Below are 21546 nucleotides of genomic sequence, written 5' to 3' on the forward strand. Positions count from 1 at the left end.
CACTATAGGGTCCAATGGGTTGACCAGCCTTAGAGTGGATATTTTTTGGATAGGATTTTGTTTGAGGGGGCTTACATGTGTATTTAATTGCATCATAGTTTCAAATGCATTTACATTGTTTATGAGTTTATCTGGAGTACCGAGGTGGTTGCCTGGGGCAGAGGGACCGTGATAGAATTTTACTGTCTTGATTGATGGATGGATTTGGAACGAAGGTTGCCGGACAGTTTTTCGCTCTTACACTCCATAAAGATTTGTTCATATTTCATAGTAATGTATTCACACTTCATAAACAGTTATTCATATTTCATAGAAAGGTATTTACACTCTAGAGAAGAATGTTTTTGGTTTAATGTTAAAGATACTCAATTAGATAAATTGTCACTTGTCATAATCCTATTCTGTTTGTTTTCGAGACTGTTTAGTCTCGAAGGGGGGAAATGTCGTGTATTAGGATTATGCCTTTGTTAAATGTTTTTAAGTGGAACTGAAAGAACGTTGATTTTAGTATCAAGAGGGAATGTTTTAGTGTAACGCCACATACAACAGACAGGAAGTGTGTTGTAGACAGGGGATTGGACAGTAGAGGGAGCCACCCACATCTTGGGGAGTTTATATATACTGGGGGAAAAACGAAGAAGAGTCAGGAGCATTCAGATTAATTTGGGACGGTGCTCCTCCAGACACCGCGGGTCTGTAACTTATGCTGTAACCTCGTGATTTTAATAAAAGCCTCTAAACACGGTGCAGCCTAAGCGGACTCCTTGATTGACAGCAATAATTGCCAGCATTCACCCGATACGACAATGGTTTTCCAAGAGGTGTTTAGTGTTCCTGAGCGGTCAAGTCTCAGTCATGATTGAAATCTATTTGTAAATCAGAGACAAGGTTTGAATATTTCTATCTATCAATAATTCCCAACCAAATTGACTGAGCTTGAACAATTTTGATAAAAACAATGAGCTCCAAAAGTATTGGGACTGTGACACGCTTTGTTGCTTTGGCTCTGTACTCCAGCACTTGGGATTTTAAATTATACATGATCATGAGGTTGAAGTGCAGACTGTCAGCTTTAATTTGAGGGTATTTTCATCCATATCGGTTTAACTGTTTAGAAATTACAGCACTTCTTGTACGTAGCCCCCCCCCCCCCCCCCCCAAAGTATTGGGAGAAATTCACTTATGTGTATTGAAGTAGTAAAAAGTTAAGTGGCTTGCGAAAGTATTCACCCCCTTGGCATATTTCCTATTTTGTTGCCTTACAACCTCGAATTAAAATTGATTTTTTGTAGATGCAAAATATATTTTCTTGTGAAACAATCAAGAAACAAGACAAAAAAAACGAAAACTTGAGCTCGCATAACTATTAGCGCCATCCATCATTCCTTGAATTCTGACCAGTTTCCCAGTCCCTGCCGATGAAAAACATCCCCACAGCATGATGCTGCCACCACCATGCTTCACTGTGGGGATGTTGTTCTCGGGGTAATGAGAGGTGTTGGGTTTGCGCCAGACATAGAGTTTTCCTTAATGGCCAAAAAGCTCAATTTTAGTCTCATCTGACCAGAGTTCCTTCTTCCATATGTTTGGGGAGTCTCCCACATGCCTTTTGGCGAACACCAAACGTGTTTGCTTATTTTCTTCTTTAAGCAATGGCTTTTTTCTGGCCACTCTTGCGTAAAGCCCAGCTCTGTGGAGTGTACGGCTTAAAGTGGTCCTGTGGACAGATACTCCAATCTCCACTGTGGAGCTTTGCAGCTCCTTCAGGGTTATCTTTGGTCTCTTTGTTGCCTCTCTGATTAATGCCCTCCTTGCCTGGTCTGTGAGTTTTGGTGAGCGGCCCTCTCTTGGCAGGTTTGTTGTGGTGCCATATTCTTTCAATTTTTTTTATAATGGATTTAATGGTGCTCCGTGGGATGTTCAAAGTTTCAAATATATATTTTATAACCAACCCTGATCTGTACTTCTCCATAACTTTGTCCCTTACCTGTTTGGAGAGCTCCTTGGTCTTCATGGTGCCGCTTGCTTGGTGGTGGCCCTTGCTTAGTGTTTTGGGACACTGTAAATCCATGGAGAATAAGAGCACCTCCTCCCAGCTTCCCACTGCTCTAAGGCTAGGAAACACTATCACCACCGATAAATCAACAATAATCGAGAATTTCAACAAGCATTTTGCTACGGCTGGCCATGATTTCCACCTGGCTACCATTACCCCGGCCACCAGCTCTGCACCCTCCGCTGCAACTTGCCCATGCCCCCCCCGCTTCTCCTTCACACAAATTAAGACAGCTGATGTTCTGAAAGAGCTGCAAAATCTGGACCCTACAAATTATCTGGGCTAGACAATCTGGACCCTTTAGCCACAACCCCTATTACTAGCCTGTTCAACCTCTCTTTCGTAACATCTGAGATCCCCAGAGATTGGAAAGCTGCCGCGGTTATCCCCCTCTTCAAAGGGGGTGACACTCTAGATTCAAACTGTTACAGACCTTTATCCATCCTGCCCTGCCTTACGAAAGTTTTTGAAAGCCAAGTTAACAAACAGATCACTGACCATTTCGAATCCCACCGTACCTTCTCTGCTATGCAATCCGGTTTCCGAGCTGGTCATGGGTGCACCTCAGCCACGCTCAAGGTCCTAAACGATTTTATAACCGCAATCGATAATAGACAGTACTGTGCAGCCGTCTTCATCGACCTGGCCAAGGCTTTCGACTCTGTCAACCACCGCATTCTTATTGGCAGACTAAATAGCCTTGGTTTCTCAAATGACTGCCTCGCCTGGTTCACCAACTACTTCTCAGATAGAGTTCAATGTGTCAAATCGGAGGGCCTGTTGTCTGGACCTCTGGCAGTCTCTATGGGGGTGCCACAGGGTTAAATTCTTGGGACGACTCTTTTCTCTGTGTATATCAATGATGTCGCTCTTGCTGCTGGTGACTCTCAGATCCACCTCTACGCAGACGACACCATTTTGTATACATCTGGCCCTTCATTGGACACTGTGTTAACAAACCTCCAAACGAGCTTCAATGCCATACAACACTCCTTCCGTAGCCTCCAACTGCTCTTAAACACTAGTAAAACTAAATGCATGCTCTTCAATCGAACGCTGCTGGCACCCTCCCACCCGACTAGAATCCCTACTCTCGACGGATCTGACCTGGAGTATGTGGATAACTACAAATACCTAGGTGTCTGGTTAGACTGTAAACTCTCCTTCCAGACTCACATTAAGCATCTCCAATCCAAAGTTAAATCTAGAAACGGCTTCCTATTTCGCAACAAAGCCTCCTTCACTCATGCTGCCAAAAATGGCTTCGTAAAACGGACTATCCTACCGATCCTTGACTTCGGCGATGTCATTTACAAAATAGCCTCCATCACTCTACTCAGCAAATTGGATGTAGTCTATCACAGTGCCATCCGTTTTGTCACCAAAGCCCCATATACTACCCACCACTGTGACCTGTACGCACTTGTTGGCTGGTCCTCACTACATATTTGTCGCCAAACCCACTGGCTCCAGGCCATCTATAAATCACTGCTAGGCAAATCTCCGCCTTATCTTAGCTCATTGGTCACCATAGCAACACCCACCCGTAGTATGCGCTCCAGCAGGTATATCTCACTGGTCATCCCCAAAGCCAACACCTCCTTTGGCCGCCATTCCTTCCAGTTCTCTGCTGCCAATGACTGGAACACACTGCAAAAATCTCTGAAGCTGGAGACTCTTATCTCCCTCACTAACTTTAAGCATCAGTTGTCAGAGCACCTTACGGATCACTGCACCTGTACACAGCCCTTCTGAAATTAGCCCACTCAACTACCTCATCCCCATATTGTTATTTATTTTGCTCATTTGTACCCCAGTATCTCTATTTGCATATCATCTCTTGCATATCTATCATTCCAGTCTTAATACTAATTGTAATTATTTTGCACTATGGCCTATTTATTTCCTTACCTCCATAACTTGCTACATTTGCACACACTGTATATATATTTTCTGTGGTATTTTAGACTTTATGTTTTGTTTTACCCCATATGTAACTCTGTGTTGTTGTTTTTATCGCACTGCTTTGCTTTATCTTGGCCAGGTCGCAGTTATAAATGAGAACTTGTTCTCAACTGGCTTACCTGGTTAAATAAAGGTGAAATAAAAATCAAATAAATAATAGTGGTGTTGCGTACTCTGGGGCCTTTCAGAACAGGTGTGTATATATACTGAGATCATGTGACTGATCATGTGACACTTAAATTGCACACAGGTGGACTTTATTTAACTAATTATGTGATTTCTGAAGGTAATTGGTTGCACCAGATCTTATTTAGTGGCGTCATAGCAAAGGTAAATACATATGCACGCACCACTTGTCCGTTATATATATATTTTTTAAATGTAACTAGTTTTTTTTTTCATTACACTTCACCAATTTTGACTATTTTGTGTATGTCCATTACATGAAATCCAAATAAAAATCAATTTAAATTACAGGTTGTAATGCAAGAAAATAGAAAAAAACGCCAAGGGGGATGAATACTTTTGCAAGGCACTGTAAGTATTTGGTCCCATATTTATTTTAATATTTTTTACATTTGTTAGTCATTTAGCAGACACTCTTATCCAGAGCGACTTACAGTTAGTGAGTGCATACATTTTTCATGATAGCACGCAATGACTACAAACTTGTTAGATGCATTTGCTGTTTGTTTTGGTTGTGTTTCAGATAATTTTTTGCCCAACAGAAATTAATGGTAAATAATGTATTGTGTCATTTTGGAGTAACTTTTATTGTAAATAAGACTGGAACATGTTTCTAAACACTTTTACATTAATGTGGATTCTACCTTACAAAGGGGGGGGGGGGGGGGGGGGCTTTGTAAGTAGTCCGAGTGGCCATTTGATTAATTGTTCAGCAGTCTTATGGCTTGGGGGTAGAAGCTATTAAGGAGCCTTTTGGACCTAGACATGGCGCTCTGGTTTGCGGTAGAAGAGAGAACAGTCTATGACTTGGGTGACTGGAGTCTTTCACAATTTTTTGGGCCTTCCTCTGACACCGCCTAGAATATAGGTTCTGGATGGCAGGAAGCTTGGCCCCAGTGATGTACTGGGCCATACGCACTACCCTCTATAGCGCCTTATGGTCCGATGCCGAGCAGTTGCCATATCAGGCGGTGATGCAACCAGTCAGGATTCTCTCGATGGAGCAGCTCTAGAAATTTTTGCGGATCTGGGGACCCATGCTAAATCTTTTCAGTCTCCGGAGGGGGAAAAGGTGTAGTCGTGCCCTCTTCTCGACTGTCTTGGTGTGTTTGGACCATGATAGTTTGTTGGTGATGTGGACACCAAGGAACTTGAAACTCTCGACCCGCTCCACTACAGCCCCGTCGATGTTAATGGGGGCCTGTTCGGCTCTCCTTTTCCTGTAGTCTACGATCAGCTCCTTTGTCTTGCTCACATTGAGGGATAGGTTGTTGTCCTGGCACCACACTGTCTGGTCTCTGACATCATCCCTATAGGCTGTCTCATCGTTGTCTGTGATCAGGCCTACAACTGTTGTGTCAGCAAACGTAATGATGATGTTTGAGTCGTGCTTGGCCACGCAGTCGTGGGTGAACAGGGAGTACAGGAGGGGTCTAAACACGAACCCCTGAGGGGCCCCAATGTTGAGGATCAGCGTGGCTGATGTTGTTGCCTATCCTTACCACCTGGGGGCGACCCGTCAGGAAGTCCAGGATCCAGTTGCAGAGGGAGGTGTTTAGTTCCAGGGTCCTTAGCTTAGTGATGAGCTTTGTGGGCACTATGGTTTTGAACGCTGAGCTGTAATCAGTGAACAGCATTCTCACATATGTGTTCCTTTTGTCCAGGTGGGAAAGGGCAGTGTTGGAGTGAGCCTTGACCAGCCTTTCAAAGCACTTCATGGCTACCGACGTGAGTGCTACAGGGCAGTAGTCATTTAGATTACCCTTCACTTTCTTGGGCACTGGGACTATGGTGGTCTGCTTGAAACAGCTAGGTGTTACAGACTCGGTCAGGGAGAGGTTGAAAATGTCATTGAAGACACTTGCCAGTTGGTCCGCGCATGCTCTGAGTACACATCCTGGTAATCCGTTTGGCCCCGCGGCCTTGTGAATGTTGACCTGTTTTAAGGTCTTGCTCACATCGGCTACGAAGAGCGTGATCACACAGTCGTCTGGTACAGCTGGTGCTCTCATGCATGTTTCAGTGTTGCTTGCTTCGAAGCGACCATAAAAGGCATTTAGCTCGTCTGGTAGGCTCGCGTCACTGGGCAGCTCGCCTGCTGGGTTTCTCTTTGTAGTCCGTAATAGTTTGCAAGCCCTTCCACATCCGACTAGCGTCAGAGCCGGTGTAGTAGGAATCAATGTTAGTCCTGTATTGACACTTTTCCTGTTTGATGGTTCGTCTGAGGGCATTTCGAGAGTCCAGATTAGCGTCCCGCTCCTTGAAAGTGGCAGCTTTAGCCTTTAGCTCGGTGCGGATTTTGCCTGTAATCCATGGCTTCTGGTTGGGATATTTACGTACGGTCACTGTGGGGACGACGTCATCGATGCAATTATTGATGAAGCTGAGGTGGTATACTCCTCAATGCCGTTGGATGAATCCCAGAACATATTCCCGTCTGTGCTAGCAAAACAGTACTGTAGCGTAGCATCCATATCATCTGACCACTTCCGTATTGAGTGAGTCACTGGTACTTCCTGCTTTAGTTTTTGCTTGTAAGCAGGAATCAGGAGGATAGAATTATGGTCAGATTTGCCAAATGAAGGGCGAGGGAGAGCTTTGTATGCATCTCTGTGTGTGGAGTAAAGATGGTCTAGAGGTTTTTTTCCTCTGGTTGCGCATGTGACATGAGGTAAAACATGAGGTAAAACGGATTTAAGTTTGCTTGCATTAAAGTCCCCGGCCACTAGGAGTGCTGCTTCTGGATGAGCATTTTCATGTTTGCTTATAGCCTTATTCAGCTTGTTGAGTGCGGTCTTAGTGGCAGCATCGGTTTGTGGTGGTAAATAGACGGCTAATAATAATATAGATGAGAACTCTCTTGGTAGATAGTGTGGTCTACAGCTTATCATGAGGTACTCTACCTCAGGCGAGCAATATCTTGAGACTTCTTTAATATTAGACATCATTTACCAGCTGTTATTGACAAATAGACACACACCCCTGCCCCTCATCTTACCAGACATAGCTGCTCTGTCCTGCTGATGCACGTAAAACCCAGCCAGCTCTATATTATCCATGTGGTCGTTCAGCCACCACTTGGTGAAACACAATAGTTTTTAATGTCCCCTTGGTAGGATAGTCTAGAACATAGATCATCCAGTTTATTTTCCAATGATTGCACGTTGGCCAATAGGATGGATGGTAGTGGCGGTTTACCCACTCGCTGACTAATTCTCACAAGGCCCCCCAACCTCCGCCCCTTGTATCTCCAGTCTTTTCTTCACCTCCATCTTTTCTGCATGCTAATGACAGAGATTTGGGGGAAAGCAGTATATCCTTCATGCCCGACTCATTATAGAAAAAATCTTTGTCCAGTTCAAGGTGAGTAATCGCTGTTCTGATGTCCAGAAGTTATTTTCAGTCATAAGAGATGGTAACTGCAACATTATGTACAATATAAGTTACAAACAATGCGAAAAAACAAACAAAATAGCACAGTTGGTTAGAAGCCAGAAAAATGGCAGCCATCCCCTCCAGCACCATTATTATAAACTATTTGTGGGTCTTTAACTTTGTCATTATTCATCATTCATTTAGGATTATCCTTAATCATGTCAGATCCTGTCTGTGTGTTTGCCATGGTATTGAAAGGTCTTCTTATCTCGCTCCGCTGTGGACGCATTTTAGGGTTTTCGCAGCCATTTTACACAGTTTGTGTGATATCATCAGTGAGTCTTCAAGTTATGTCGCAACAACACTGTGTGACATTATCAGGACTATCTAAGGACATTTTTATGAGGCCTATGTTTAAATATGTTAGATTAAAAGAGATTTCAGGTGTAGAGGTCACATTTATTTAATTAAAATGTATTTAATCGTTACGATAAAAAACATTTCGTATCAGGTTGCAATAATAAAAACAGTATGCAATGGCCTTCATAAATACAAAAATGAATGCATGAAAGCATTGTTACATTATCCATAACCTAAAATAATCTATCACATAATTAATTATTCTGTATAAAATGTGTTTTACTTCGCAGAGTTGTGAATACATTAGCCTACTACACAATAAATAAATACATAAATAAGTTTTAAAAAACTAAGAAATAACCGTGTAAATAAATAGTTGAATAAATAGATTTATAAATAAATAATCTCTACACACACACACACACACACACACACACTCACACACACACACAACACACACACACACACACACACACACACACACACACACACACACACACACACACACACACACACATAACGCTCATTGGCTAATACTTCTTGTTGTGGCAAGTCTTCGCATGTGTGCCAGCACCACTTTCCTTATTTCTTCCCAGCCGCTTGCACTGTATTCCTGCATGAATGAAACACACACGTTCATATTTTAGAATAGACACATGTTGTATCATCACATATGAATGTATCCCGAATTGGTGAATGTACTTTCTAGGTAAGACAAATTGACCAACCTACCTCGCGTTTCAAGTAATTATTCAGGAATTTGAAGTGAAGTCTCATCTTTTTGTTCACTCCTTTGACAGACTTTGATAGTCTAGGTTTTATAGCCTTTACCTATTGGAACAAAATATAAGTCATGAATTTTAAATTATGATTCGTTTGAATGACATTATATGACAATCTAAAATGATAGGATAATGTTAGCCTTTTTGCATCAATGTTAAGGGGCGAAATTCATAAATCACATAGACTAACGCATTGGTCCAGCTCCGACGTCTGGCGATGCAGGTCATTCATAAACCTGTCAACTCCTTTCTGGTCCCAGGCGGTGGACTCATATTTACCACTGCTGTACAATTTCTTTATAGCGTTCAGAGTTTGCGAAATGAAGGCAATCTGGTCGTCAGCCTAGAAGAAGAGTGATTTGTATTAGTACATGCCTTATGAATTGAGGACAAATATCAGAAAATTATAGCAAATTGTATATTCGTTATAACCTAATTATATAGCCTACACTATTAGAAAAAAGGTTCTGGATAGAACAAAACCTTTTTTTAAAGATTGTAGGCTGTGCATATTTCTTACCTTGAAATTATCGACTTGTCTGTATTGCTTGTCAGGGAAAGGGATCTGAGGTTCCCGAGAGACCACATGACCCTGAGATGCCAAAAAATACATACAAAAGATTGCAATATCATTACCGTATACATAAAGGAGTAACGGATATAAATGAAACATAGCTTCAGATTAAATGTTGAAAGATGACAACTGCTCAATGACTAGGAACAAGTAAACAAACATGACCGTATCCTACCATTTTCTGAAGCATTGTTATGGTGTTGTAGCTGAACACTTGGAACATGCTCGGAGACCGAGGCAGTGTCCTCATCCAAGTGCATCCGATGGTTTTATGCCAGGTGCAAATCGTCAGGACCAAGCACATCCAAAGGCTGATTGAACCCATTTTAGGGTAGGTCTACTGTAGTTCTGTCTGTTCGAAATCAACCGGTGTGCAAAATTAGGTACAATAGCGAAAGATAGCCTACTCCATCATTTATACTAAGATTCTGCACGGTGTTCCAAAAGTGAAAGGTGGAAGTCCCCGCAGACAGGCACTTTCATACCTGAGAGTATTGTTTTCGGACTGGAGACAATGCACGGAAAGGACAGGTGCATCTCTCGAAGAATTGTTAAATTCTTGACTTATTCGTTATTTTATTATGAAATACTAGCTTATCAACCAGGAACATGTTTTAGATTAAAAACATTTACATGTAAAACCATTTTAGTCAGACGATAGCCTAAATAAATATACATTTATATGCTACCATTTTGTTGTCCTATATCACTATATAGAACAAAACTGTTTGAGTTTGGCTTTTCACTTCGAAAACAATAGCGTTTTTATCATGTCTTTGTAAACGCAACACCTTTCCCTTTACACACACAAACTATGGTATTCAACTACGTTGGAACCACTTCCTTAAAGGGTCATTGTGGTTTGTGGACCTCAACTTCCATTGAAAGATACATATCAACCGTGTATGGATACTATCATTTACACACTCAAAATTGCTTTATTTCCTTTTAGAAACGGGTTTGTGTGGTCTGAAATATTTTGGTAGACCCCCTCCTATATGCTCCCAGTTTTCAGAATAAGACACTGGTAGCCTATGCAGTGCACAGGCAGAATAGACCTTGGCAATACTGATTAAATTGGTGACTATATTGCGTGTGATTTTGAATCTGGGCCTGTAGGCATGTGTGGGTAAAATATATGTGTATCACGTAAATCATCTGTCAAAGTATTCAAAATTCGTGTGTTTTTATTGGAATTTATTTATTCATCCAGATATGTGAGTTGATGGGACCTCTGCATCTATTATCTTTCCACTATAGAGACTGAAGAGTAAGAGCATGGTTAGCGATTACTACGCTCCATTGGACTAACATTCAGAATTTGGAGTTATATTTACGTTGCAAAATATCCAGTATATGTGTACTTGATAGAATTAATAACTATACGAATCAACAATGTTTACAGTGAAATGATGATGGCTGGAATTCAGGGTATTGTAAAGGAGTTTATTGTTTTTCATTGAAGATGATGTTGATATGCAATTGTCAGGAGGAATAACATCACATTTAGGATAACGTTTCAAGGAAAAAGTCGTTTCATTTACATTTACGTCATTTGGCAGACGCTTTTTTCCAGAGCGACTTACAGTTAGTGAGTACATTCATTTTTTCATACTGGCCCCCCGTGGGAAACGAACCCACAACCCTGGCGTTGCAAGCGCCATGCTCTACCAACTGAGCTACACGGGGCCACTACAGTGAATATTTACAAGGCAGAGAATAAGGAGGAATGCATGTTACAATTGTTCAAACGTTATGATCTCCCTTGTTGTTTGAAGTGAAGGCAGGACAGGGCAGTCCAAACACTGCTCCCCTCCTGTGGCTTTAGTAGGCACTGCAACTCACACAGATGGTCACAATGAGAATGCGAGTCTGCTAGCTTATATTATATTACCAGATACCATCAGTTTAAAGCAGATAATATTAAGAAGTTCTAAGGCAGAAAGGAGTATATATATATATATCTCCATGTTGATATCAACAGTTACAAATGGCTTCAAACCAGAAACAGTCTTGGATTATTTTGTAATCGTTACAAAGTTGAAGTAATACAGGATTCAATGGAGGTGGGATGCATGTTGCAGTGTTTCACAACATTGCTGAACACTGTAGTCCTGAACGCAGGCCTGGTCTTGTCCCTTTGGAGTGGTAGGTACAAGGTGCCTCTATCCACTGGTCCAGGGACAAATATTCTCTCCATAACAATTGAGGTTAGGATTTGGGCATTAGTTTGGCAATCTGATCCTAGATCTGTGGTTAAGGGTAACTTCTACCCAGAGCTGTGCGAGTCAGTCTCCATGTTTGACATTCCTTCAGTTCAGTAGCTGACTGGCGCTGATGACACTGTTCAACACTGCAGTCCTGAACGCAGTCCTGGGTGTAGAGGCTGTTATGGGCCAATCTGAAATTGCACCCTATTCCCTATATAGTGCACCACTTTTGGCCATTGGGGTCCAGAAATAGTGCACTATGTAGGGAATAGACTGCCATTTGGGGAGCAGACCGCAAGTCTCTATGACACATACTCCTTCAGCAGCTGGCCGGCTATCACCAGTCTCTGGATCTCACTGGTGCCCTCGTAGATCTCAGTGATTCGCGCGTCGCGGTAGTGCCTCTCCGCTGGCATGTCTGTCACGTAACCCATTCCCACAAGAACCTGGATCGACTGGTGGCCGCAGAAGGTAGCCGCCTCAGACGCTGATAGTTTGGCCATCGCTGCTTCCTTGGAGAAGGGTTTCTTTTATTTTTTCATTTCAAGGTTGCATCACACCACATAATTTTACAAAATTGCTAACACAATTTCAACCAACATAAGGTGTGTTTGTCTCTTTATTTAAATATTATAGCCTACATGGTAATTATTTGCAACACGTAGAAATAACATAAAAATATGAAGCTTACAGTGGCATAATTCATATATTCAACAAAATTACATTTTCATGCAGAAATTAACTAAAAGTAATGCTACTCTCACACGTGTTTTCTTGGCATTTTTTATTTATTGTGAAATACCCCCAGGATGCTCCCAATTTCAACTCTCATGACCTCCAATGAGCACGAGCTGAAACGCTGAAAGAAAAAACGTGAAACAAATATGTTTTATGTGAAAATAATATATAATACACCACTCCCAAGTGGCGCAGTGGTCTAAGGCACTGCATTGCAGTGCTAGCTGTGCCACTAGAGATCCTGGTTCAAATCCAGGCTCTGTCATAGCCGGCAGCGACCTTGAGACCCATGGTGCGGCGCACAATTGGTCCAGGGTAGGGGAGGGAATAGCCGGCAGGGATGTAGCTCAGTAGGTAGAGCATGGCGTTTGCAATGCCAGGGTTGTGGGTTCGATTCCCATGGGGGGCCAGTATGAAAAAATAAATAATAATAATGTATGCATTCACTAACTGTAAGTCGCTCTGGATAAGAGCGTCTGCTAATTGACTAAAATGTATTAGGCTTACTCCAACAGTTTAGATTTGAAACACAGTTGACAAAAATTACCAATCTGTGAGATGTTTTACCTCACGTGAAAGAAAGTCGTCCAGCTGTTTGAAGTAGTTCTTAAGCATATCTCCAATTGGAAGGTTTAGACGCAGACGCATGTCTCTGACCTGAAATAATAAACAACAAACAACATTAATATAAATGTCCATGTGATTACATGAATAATAATAATAACAATAATTGCGTAACAAGCTACAGTTAACAAATTAAACATAACCAAGAACTTACACAATTCCGAATAGGTCATATTTTGTCGAGCAAGAAGGTGTTGGAGCTCCCTGAGTTTGATGATATTCCATTTCACAAGTATTAGGTTTTGTTGGAAGAGCTTGCTGGCTAGTTGAAACGCAAGTCTCAGTGTCCAAAGCTTCCCCCCCTCCTGTAATCAGAATAACACCCAGTGTAACCATGCAATTGAACTAGACTAACACTAAAATTGTAGCCACTCATGATCTCTTGATCACCTCTATTGAAAGCGTTGGACGTTGGACAATTATCATTTCCGCCTCTTGGATACAGCCTCTTGGTATCCTCTCCTATGAAACACAGAAAAGACACCATATATCAATAAAACAACTGAATATATTAATGAATCAAGCTCCAATAATCTGTTTTGCAACTAGAATACATAACGTATGATCTCACAGTATGCTACAGCCTATATTCAGGACCATATTTCTAAATATGTCTCTGCCTATATGGTGAATTGGTAACAGGTTAAAGAAATTGACCTACCATGGCAAAATCATTGAGGGTCTGGCGAGTTTGAGAAAGATAATACATTTGTTATTTTCGGTCACTGCATTTAGCATACACAACCGGGTAAAGAACAATTACACACATAAGATGCACCACATAGGACACGTTAAGAGCTGCCATGTGTCCAGTCAATTGATCAATCCCTGAACACTACTTCTAAACGGTGGGCTACCTGCCCTACCTTTATAGCCTCCCTCATTGAAATGCCATGGATGGGGTAATATGTAAAGGAAAGTTCAATTGGGGAAAGTGAAAGAGCACTGAAAATTCCATTCCTTCACCTTGCATAGCTGTTGACATTTTGCGTTCTTGTCTTCTTGTGTGCAGGTGTGCGCAATAATTTTGATCAAAGGATATTTCAATACTTATTTGAACTAATACATGAAAACAGATAATAATATAATGGCAGGTACACAGTGCTTTTCACGCAATGTATTTATAATACAGTAGCCTATCTATTTTTGCAGTTCAATTTTACATTTATTGAGTAGGCATGATAGCCTACAGTATAAGCGTTTAATGGCATACTTTTTATATCCCCTCTCCCAATGGATGGAAAATGTAACAAATTGTATGGCTAATCTGTATCAGAAACAAAAACATGATGAAAACATTTGGACTCGACACAGCTGCTCCACTGCTGTTATCGACATTTACTACATGTAGCATCCATGGCATTTCATTATTTCGTTGTAAAACAAATTGACATTGAAATATAAAACAATTTCTTGTGGATCCGATTTCTTATTAAGAGCTAAATATAATGTCACACGTTTGTTGTCCTTACAGTTTATATAGGCAAAATAAAATAACATGAACAATGACTGCTCAGTGCTCACTGTCAGCGAGCTACTATACGGAATGAAGTCTTTGTTATTTTGTATGACTGCAACTGGGACAGGGTCATGGCTAGAAGGGATCCAGCTTTTGCCAAATAAACGTCAGATTTGACTTTTCCTAGCAGGTTAAGAGAAATTACGGAGCAGGTTAGGAGGATTAACGTAGCAGGTAAGGATAATTAGGTTACGTTTAGGAAAATAGTAAAGGTTAGGTAAAATTCCCCCCCAAAACTTTTGATGTTTATTTGACAATTAGGAACCCTTCTAGCCATGACAATTGGTCAGCCTCTGTCTCGGAGGCTGATGACATCGATGAATACAAACCATACATCGCTTTCACTTCCGAAAACGACAGTTTTGACATACTACTGCATTTCGTCATTTATCCCATCTATCCCAGTAGGTAGAACATTGCTTGCGTACTAGGCTAGCTCACTCAGCATTATTATTACATGCTTATTGCATGTATAAGCAATATGTAATGATAAACTCTTCTGTTGGCCACGTCATCTCTCCTCATTCACCTGGTTAAAGTACAATACTGTCTGCTTTTGGTCAAATATGGCAGATACACACCTGGTTTCAGTTCTGTTTGCTTTCAGGGCAGTACATGTAACCTAATACAATTTGATTGTGCAGGCTATTCTGAAACCCCTTCCCCCATCCACTGTTCTATGGGCTCATTGTAATGAAGGATTTACCCTTTTACCCTGACATTGGCAGGATGTTTTTAAACAATGAAGTGCATCATCCATATTGCCATTTAAAAATGATTTGTCTTGTTTCTTTGTTTCCATTCGAAGACCTTGTGAGTGAAGTAAAAAAAAAAAAAGAATCAATACCGGCATTGGTGCCATTCTGACAACTTGAGCCCTTCCTTCACCTGCTCTTGAGGACTCCCTGTTGTGGATAATACTGTATATGAAGGCAATGGTCCAGTCCAGACAAAACCTTCTTTTACTTCCAAGGCACTTCATATACAGTTGAAGTCGGAAGTTTACATACACCTTAGCCAATTACATTTAAATTCAGTTTTCCACAATTGCTGACATTTAATCCTAGTAAAAATTCCCTGTCTTAGGTCAGTTAGGATCACCACTTTATTTTAAGAATGTGAAATGTCAGAATAATAGTAGAGAGAATGATTTATTTCAGCTTTTAGTTATTTCATCACATTCCCAGTGGGTCAGATGTTTACATACACTCAATTAGTATTTGGTAGCATTGCCTTTAAATTGTTTAACTTGGGTCAAACGTTTTGGGTAGCCTTCCACAAGCTTCCCACAATAAGTTGGGTGAATTTTGGCCCATTCCTCCTGACAGAGCTGGTGTAACTGAGTCAGGATTGTAGGCCTCCTTGCTCGCACACGGTTTTTCAGTTCTGCCCATACATTTTCTAGGATATAGGTCAGGGCTTTGTGATGGCCACTCCAATACCTTGACTTTGTTGTCCTTAAGACATTTTGCCACAACTTTGGAAGTATGCTTGGGGTCATTGTCCATTTGGAAGAACCATTTGCGACCAAGCCTTAACTTCCTGACTGATGTCTTGAGATGTTGCTTCAATATATCCACATCATTTTCTTTCCTCATGATGCCATCTATTTTGTGAAGTGCACCAGTCCCTCCTGCAGCAAAGCACCTCCACAGCATGATGCTGCCACCCCCGTGCTTCACGGTTGGGATGTTGTTTTTCGGCTTGCAAGCCTTTCCCTTTTTCCTCCAAACATAACGATGGTCATTATGGGCAAACAGTTCTATTTTATTTCATCAGACCAGAGGACATTTCTCCAAAAAGTACAATCTTTGTCACCATGTGCAGTTGCAAACAGTTGTCTGGCTTTTTTATGGCGATTTTGGAGCCGTTGCTTCTTGCTTGCTGAGCGGCCTTTCAGGTTATGTCGATATAGGACTCGTTTTACTGTGGATATAGATACTTTTGTACCTGTTTCCTCCAGCATCTTCACAAGGTCCTTTGCTGTTGTTCTGGAATTTATTTGCATTTTTCACACCAAAGTACGTACAGTGGGGAGAACAAGTATTTGATACACTGCCGATTTTGCAGGTTTTCCTACTTACAAAGCATGTAGAGGTCTGTAATTTTTATCATATGTACACTTCAACTGTGAGAGACGGAATCTAAAACAAAAATCCAGAAAATCACATTGTATGATTTTTAAGTAATTAATTTGCATTTTATTGCATGACATAAGTATTTGATCACCTACCAACCAGTAAGAATTCTGGCTCTCACAGACCTGTTAGGTTTTCTTTAAGAAGCCCTCCTGTTCTCCACTCATTACCTGTATTAACTGCACCTGTTTGAACTCGTTACGTGTATAAAAGACACCTGTCCACACACTCAATCAAACAGACTCCAACCTCTCCACAATGGCCAAGACCAGAGAGCTGTGTAAGGACATCAGGGATACAATTGTAGACTGGGCTGGGATGGGCTACAGGACAATAGGCAAGCAGCTTGGTGAGAAGGCAACAACTGTTGGCGCGATTATTAGAACATGGAAGAAGTTTAAGATGACAGTCAATCACCCTCGGTCTGGGGCTCCATGCAAGATCTCACCTCGTGGGGCATCAATGATCATGAGGAAGGTGAGGGATCAGCCCAGAACTACACGGCAGGACCTGGTCAATGACCTGAACAGAACTGGGACCACAGTCTCAAAGAAAACCATTAGTAACACACTACGCCGTCATGCATTAAAATCCTGCAGCGCACGCAAGGTCCCCCTGCTCAAGCCAGCGCATGTCCAGGCCCGTCTGAAGTTTGCCAATGACCATCTGGATGATCCAGAGGAGGAATGGGAGAAGGTCGTGTGGTCTGATGAGACAAAAATAGAGCTTTTTGGTCTAAACTCCACTCGCCGTGTTTGGAGGAAGAAGAAGGATGAATACAACCCCAAGAACACCATCCCAACCGTGAAGCATGGAGGTTGAAACATCATTCTTTGGGGATGCTTTTCTGCAAAGGGGACAGGACGACTGCACCGTATTGAGGGGAGGATGGATGGGGCCATGTATCGCGAGATCTTGGCCAACAACCTCCTTCCCTCAGTAAGAGCATTGAAGATGGGTCGTGGCTGGGTCTTCCAGCATGACAATGACCCGAAACACACAGCCAGGGCAACTAAGGAGTGGCTCCGTAAGAAGCATTTCAAGGTCCTGGAGTGGCCTAGCCAGTCTCCAGACCTGAACCCAATAGAAAATCTTTGGAGGGAGCTGAAAGTCAGTATTGCCCAGCGAAAGCCACGAAACCTGAAGGATCTGGAGAAGGTCTGTATGGAGGAGTGGGTTAAAATCCCTGCTGCAGTGTGTGCAAACCTGGTCATGACCTACAGGAAACGTATGATCTCTGTAATTGCAAACAAAGGTTTCTGTACCAAATATTATGTTCTGCTTTTCTGATGTATCAAATACTTATGTCATGCAATAAAATGCAAATTAATTACTTAAAAATCATACAATGTGATTTTCTGGATATTTTTTTTTGATTCCGTCTCTCACAGTTGAAGTGTACCTATGATACATTACAGACCTCTACATGTTTTGTAAGTAGGAAAACCTGCAAAATCGGCAGTGTATCAAATACTTGTTCTCCCTACTGTACATCTCTAGGAGACAGAACGCGTCTCCTTCCTGAGCGGTATGACGGCTGCATGGTCCCATGGTGTTTATAATTGCGTACTATTGTTTGTACAGATGAACGTGGTACCTTCAGACTTGTGGAGGTCTACCATTTTTGTTTCTGAGGTCTTGGCTGATTTCTTTTGATTTTCCCATGATGTCAAGCAAAGAGGCACTGAGTTTGAAGGTAGGCCTTGAAATAAATCCACAGGTACACCTCCAATTGACTCAAATTATATCAATTAGGCTATCATTTACATTTGAGTCATTTAGCAGACACTCTTATCCAGAGCGACTTACAGTTAGTGAGTGCATACATATTTGATTTATTTTTGTCTTTTTTTTTTCATACTGGTTTCTAAAGCCATGACATCATTTTCTGGAATTTTCCAAGCTGTTTAAAGGCACAGTCAACTTAGTGTATGTAAACTTCTTACCTACTGGAATTGTGATACAGTGAATTATAAGTGAAATAATCCGTCTGTAAACAATTGTTGGAAAAATTATTTGTGTCATGAACAAATTAGATGTCCTAATCGACTTGCCAAAACTATAGTTTGTTAACAAGACATTTGTGGAGTGGTTGAAAAAAACTAGTTTTAATGACTCCAACCTAAGTGTATGTAAACTTCCGACTTCAACTGTATATGCTTCGTTTAATACACTGAAAACAAACTTAAAGATACCAAAAACAATTTAGTATAATCAATTATGTTAAATATCATGTGGTTGTCCATGGTAGGTATGTGTGTGTGTACTTAAAACAATTATGGTAGGGGTGGTAGGGTTAGTGAAAAATAATAAAGGAAAATATATTTAAAAATGATGAGTGTATATGCAGTATATCAAAGAAAATACATTAAAAAAATAAGAACACAGAAGGAGACTGAGATACAACCGACTCCATATCGCCTTGCTTGGAGGATAGCTCCATACGAGCCGACCACGAGCCCAGATCCACCCCCGCATCCTGCAGCCAAGGTACAGGCAACCAGGGGAGGAAAGTCAACTTCAGTCCCACCAAGCCTTCTAAAGAAGGCTACACTCCTCCCTCGACAGCGGCCGCATGAGTTGGTTCGATCCAGGGCAGCCTCAGCATGCACCCAGCCGAGACATACAAGACAACACTCGTATCATTCAAAGACATGGTGAAACAGCAAGACTGTGTGCAAGGTCATGAACTCGAACCCGGCTTAACAGCCTTCGTCGATTCGTTTGTGCTAGTCATCTTCCTTACAACCAGTTAGCGAGGCTAAACAGGCAGCAGAATAACTAACAAATTGGTAGGGAACTTCACGAAACTAGTTACCAAACTTTAACACACAACCTCCAGAAGGATGAGCACGTCTTCCTTAAGTGGAACAGTTAAGTTGGAGTAAAACCTGATACATTTTGTGTTCAAATGTTAATTTTTTAAGAAATGCAAGAAATGCATGAATTGTTCTTCTCAGCTCACCAACCAAGAATTCACAAAATGGGACAAACACCAAATTGAGACTGCATGCAGAATTCTGCAAAAATATTCCCCATGTACAACGTAAAACAAAACACTAAATAATGCATGCAGAGCAGAATTAGGCCGATACCCACTAATTATCAAAATCCAGAAAAGAGCAGTTAAATTCTACAACCACCTAAATGGAAGCGATTCCCAAGCCATCTATAACAAACCCATCACATACAGAGAGATGAGCCTGGAAAATAGTCCCCTAAGCATGCTGGTCCTCGGGCTCTGTTCACAAACACAAACAGACCCCACAGAGCCCCAGGACAGCAACACAATTAGACCCAACCAAATCATGAAAAAGCAAAAACAGAGAATGTACACAGTGGCAGAATACCTGACCACTGTGACTGACCCAAACGTAAGGAAAGCTTTGACTATGTACAGACTCAGTGAGCATAGCCTTGCTATTGAGAAAGGCCGCCGTAGGCAGACCTTGCTCTCAAGAGAAGACAGGCTATGTGCACACTGTCCACAAAATGAGGTGGAAACTGAGCTGCACTTCCTAACCTCCTGCCAAATTTATGACCATATTAGAGACACATATTTCCCTCAGATTACACAGACCCACAAAGAATTTGAAAACACACCCAATTTTGATAAACTCCCATATCTATTGGGTGAAATACCACAGTGTGCCATCACATCAGCAAGATGTGTGACCTGTTGCCACAAGAAAATGGCAACCAGTGAAGAACAAACACCATTGAAAATACAACCCTTATTTATGTTTATTTATTTTTCCCTTTTGTACTTTAACTATTTGCACATAATATGACATTTGAAATGTATTTTCTTTTTGTAACTTTTTTTAGTGTAATGTTTACTGTAAATGTTTTTGTTGTTGTTTATTTCAGTTTTGTTTATTATCTATTTCACTTGCTTTGGCAATGTAAACATATGTTTCCCATGACAATAAAGCCCCTTAAATTGAAATGGAATTGAAGGAATTAATTAGTTCCTCTGGTTTATCACCTGTGGAAGGCAGGGCTTCTAGTGAGGCATGGTGTTCATTGGCCTTGTCAGGCATGATTCTAATGCTCTTCTGTAGAGGGCGCTAGCACACAAATTCACCATATCTGTGTTGTATCGAGCTGACCGACTGAGTAAGACTTTTAAGCAGGTCAACATTCACAGGGCTGTAGGTCCAGACGGATTACCAGGACGTGTTCTCCGAGCATGCGCTGACCAACTGGCAAGTGTCTTCACTGACATTTTCAAAATGTCCCTGACTGAGTCTGTAATACCAACATGTTTCAAGCAGACCACCATTGTCCCTGTGCCCAAGGACACTAAGATAACCTGCCTAAATGACTACCGACCCGTAGCACTCACATCTGTAGCCATGAAGTGCTTTGAAAGGCTGGTCATGGCTCACATCAACAGCATAATCCCAGAAACACTAGACCCACTCCAATTTGCATACCGCCCCAACAGATTCACAGATGATGCAATCTCTATTGCACTCCACACTGCCCTTTCCCACCTGGACAAGAGGAACACCTATGTGAGAATGCTATTCATTGACTACAGCTCAGCGTTCAACACCACAGTGCACTTAAAGCTCATCACTAAGCTAAGGACCCTGGGAAAAACACCTCCCTCTGCAACTGGATCCTGGACTTTCTGACGGGAAACCCCCAGGTGGTAAGGGTAGGTAACAACACATCTGGCACGCTGATCCTCAACACGGGGGCCCCTCAGGGGTGCGTGCTCAGTCCCCTCCTGTACTCCCTGTTCACCCATGGCTGAATGGCCAGGCACGACTCCAACACCATCATTAAGTTTGCCGATGACACAACAGTGGTAGGCTGATCACCGACAACGATGAGACAGCCTATAGGGAGGAGGTCAGAGACCTGGCCGTGTGGTGCCAGGATAACAACCTCTCCCTCAACGTGATCAAGACAAAGGAGATGATTGTGGACTACAGGAGAAAAAAAAGAGGACTGAGCATGCCCCCATTCTCATCGACGGGGCTGTAGTGGAACAGGTTGAGAGCTTCA

General features: G+C 41.8%; 1 protein-coding gene across 1 annotated transcript; it reads right to left on the reverse strand.

Moving 5' to 3' along the window:
• Window positions 1-8465: 8465 nt before the first annotated feature.
• On the reverse strand, window positions 8466-9623 carry LOC311138902 (interferon a3-like; the record flags this gene model as incomplete). The annotated part of the gene is made up of 5 exons (XM_084173697.1): window positions 8466-8555; window positions 8675-8773; window positions 8915-9067; window positions 9245-9316; window positions 9474-9623. 5 exons carry the CDS (start codon window positions 9621-9623, stop codon window positions 8466-8468), a joined length of 564 nt encoding a protein of 187 aa, XP_084029823.1.
• Between the last annotated feature and the right edge of the window lie 11923 nt (window positions 9624-21546).

The sequence above is a fragment of the Coregonus lavaretus genome (genome assembly GCF_964263955.1).
Source record: "Coregonus lavaretus genome assembly, chromosome: 2".
Lineage (NCBI taxonomy): Eukaryota > Metazoa > Chordata > Actinopteri > Salmoniformes > Salmonidae > Coregonus > Coregonus lavaretus.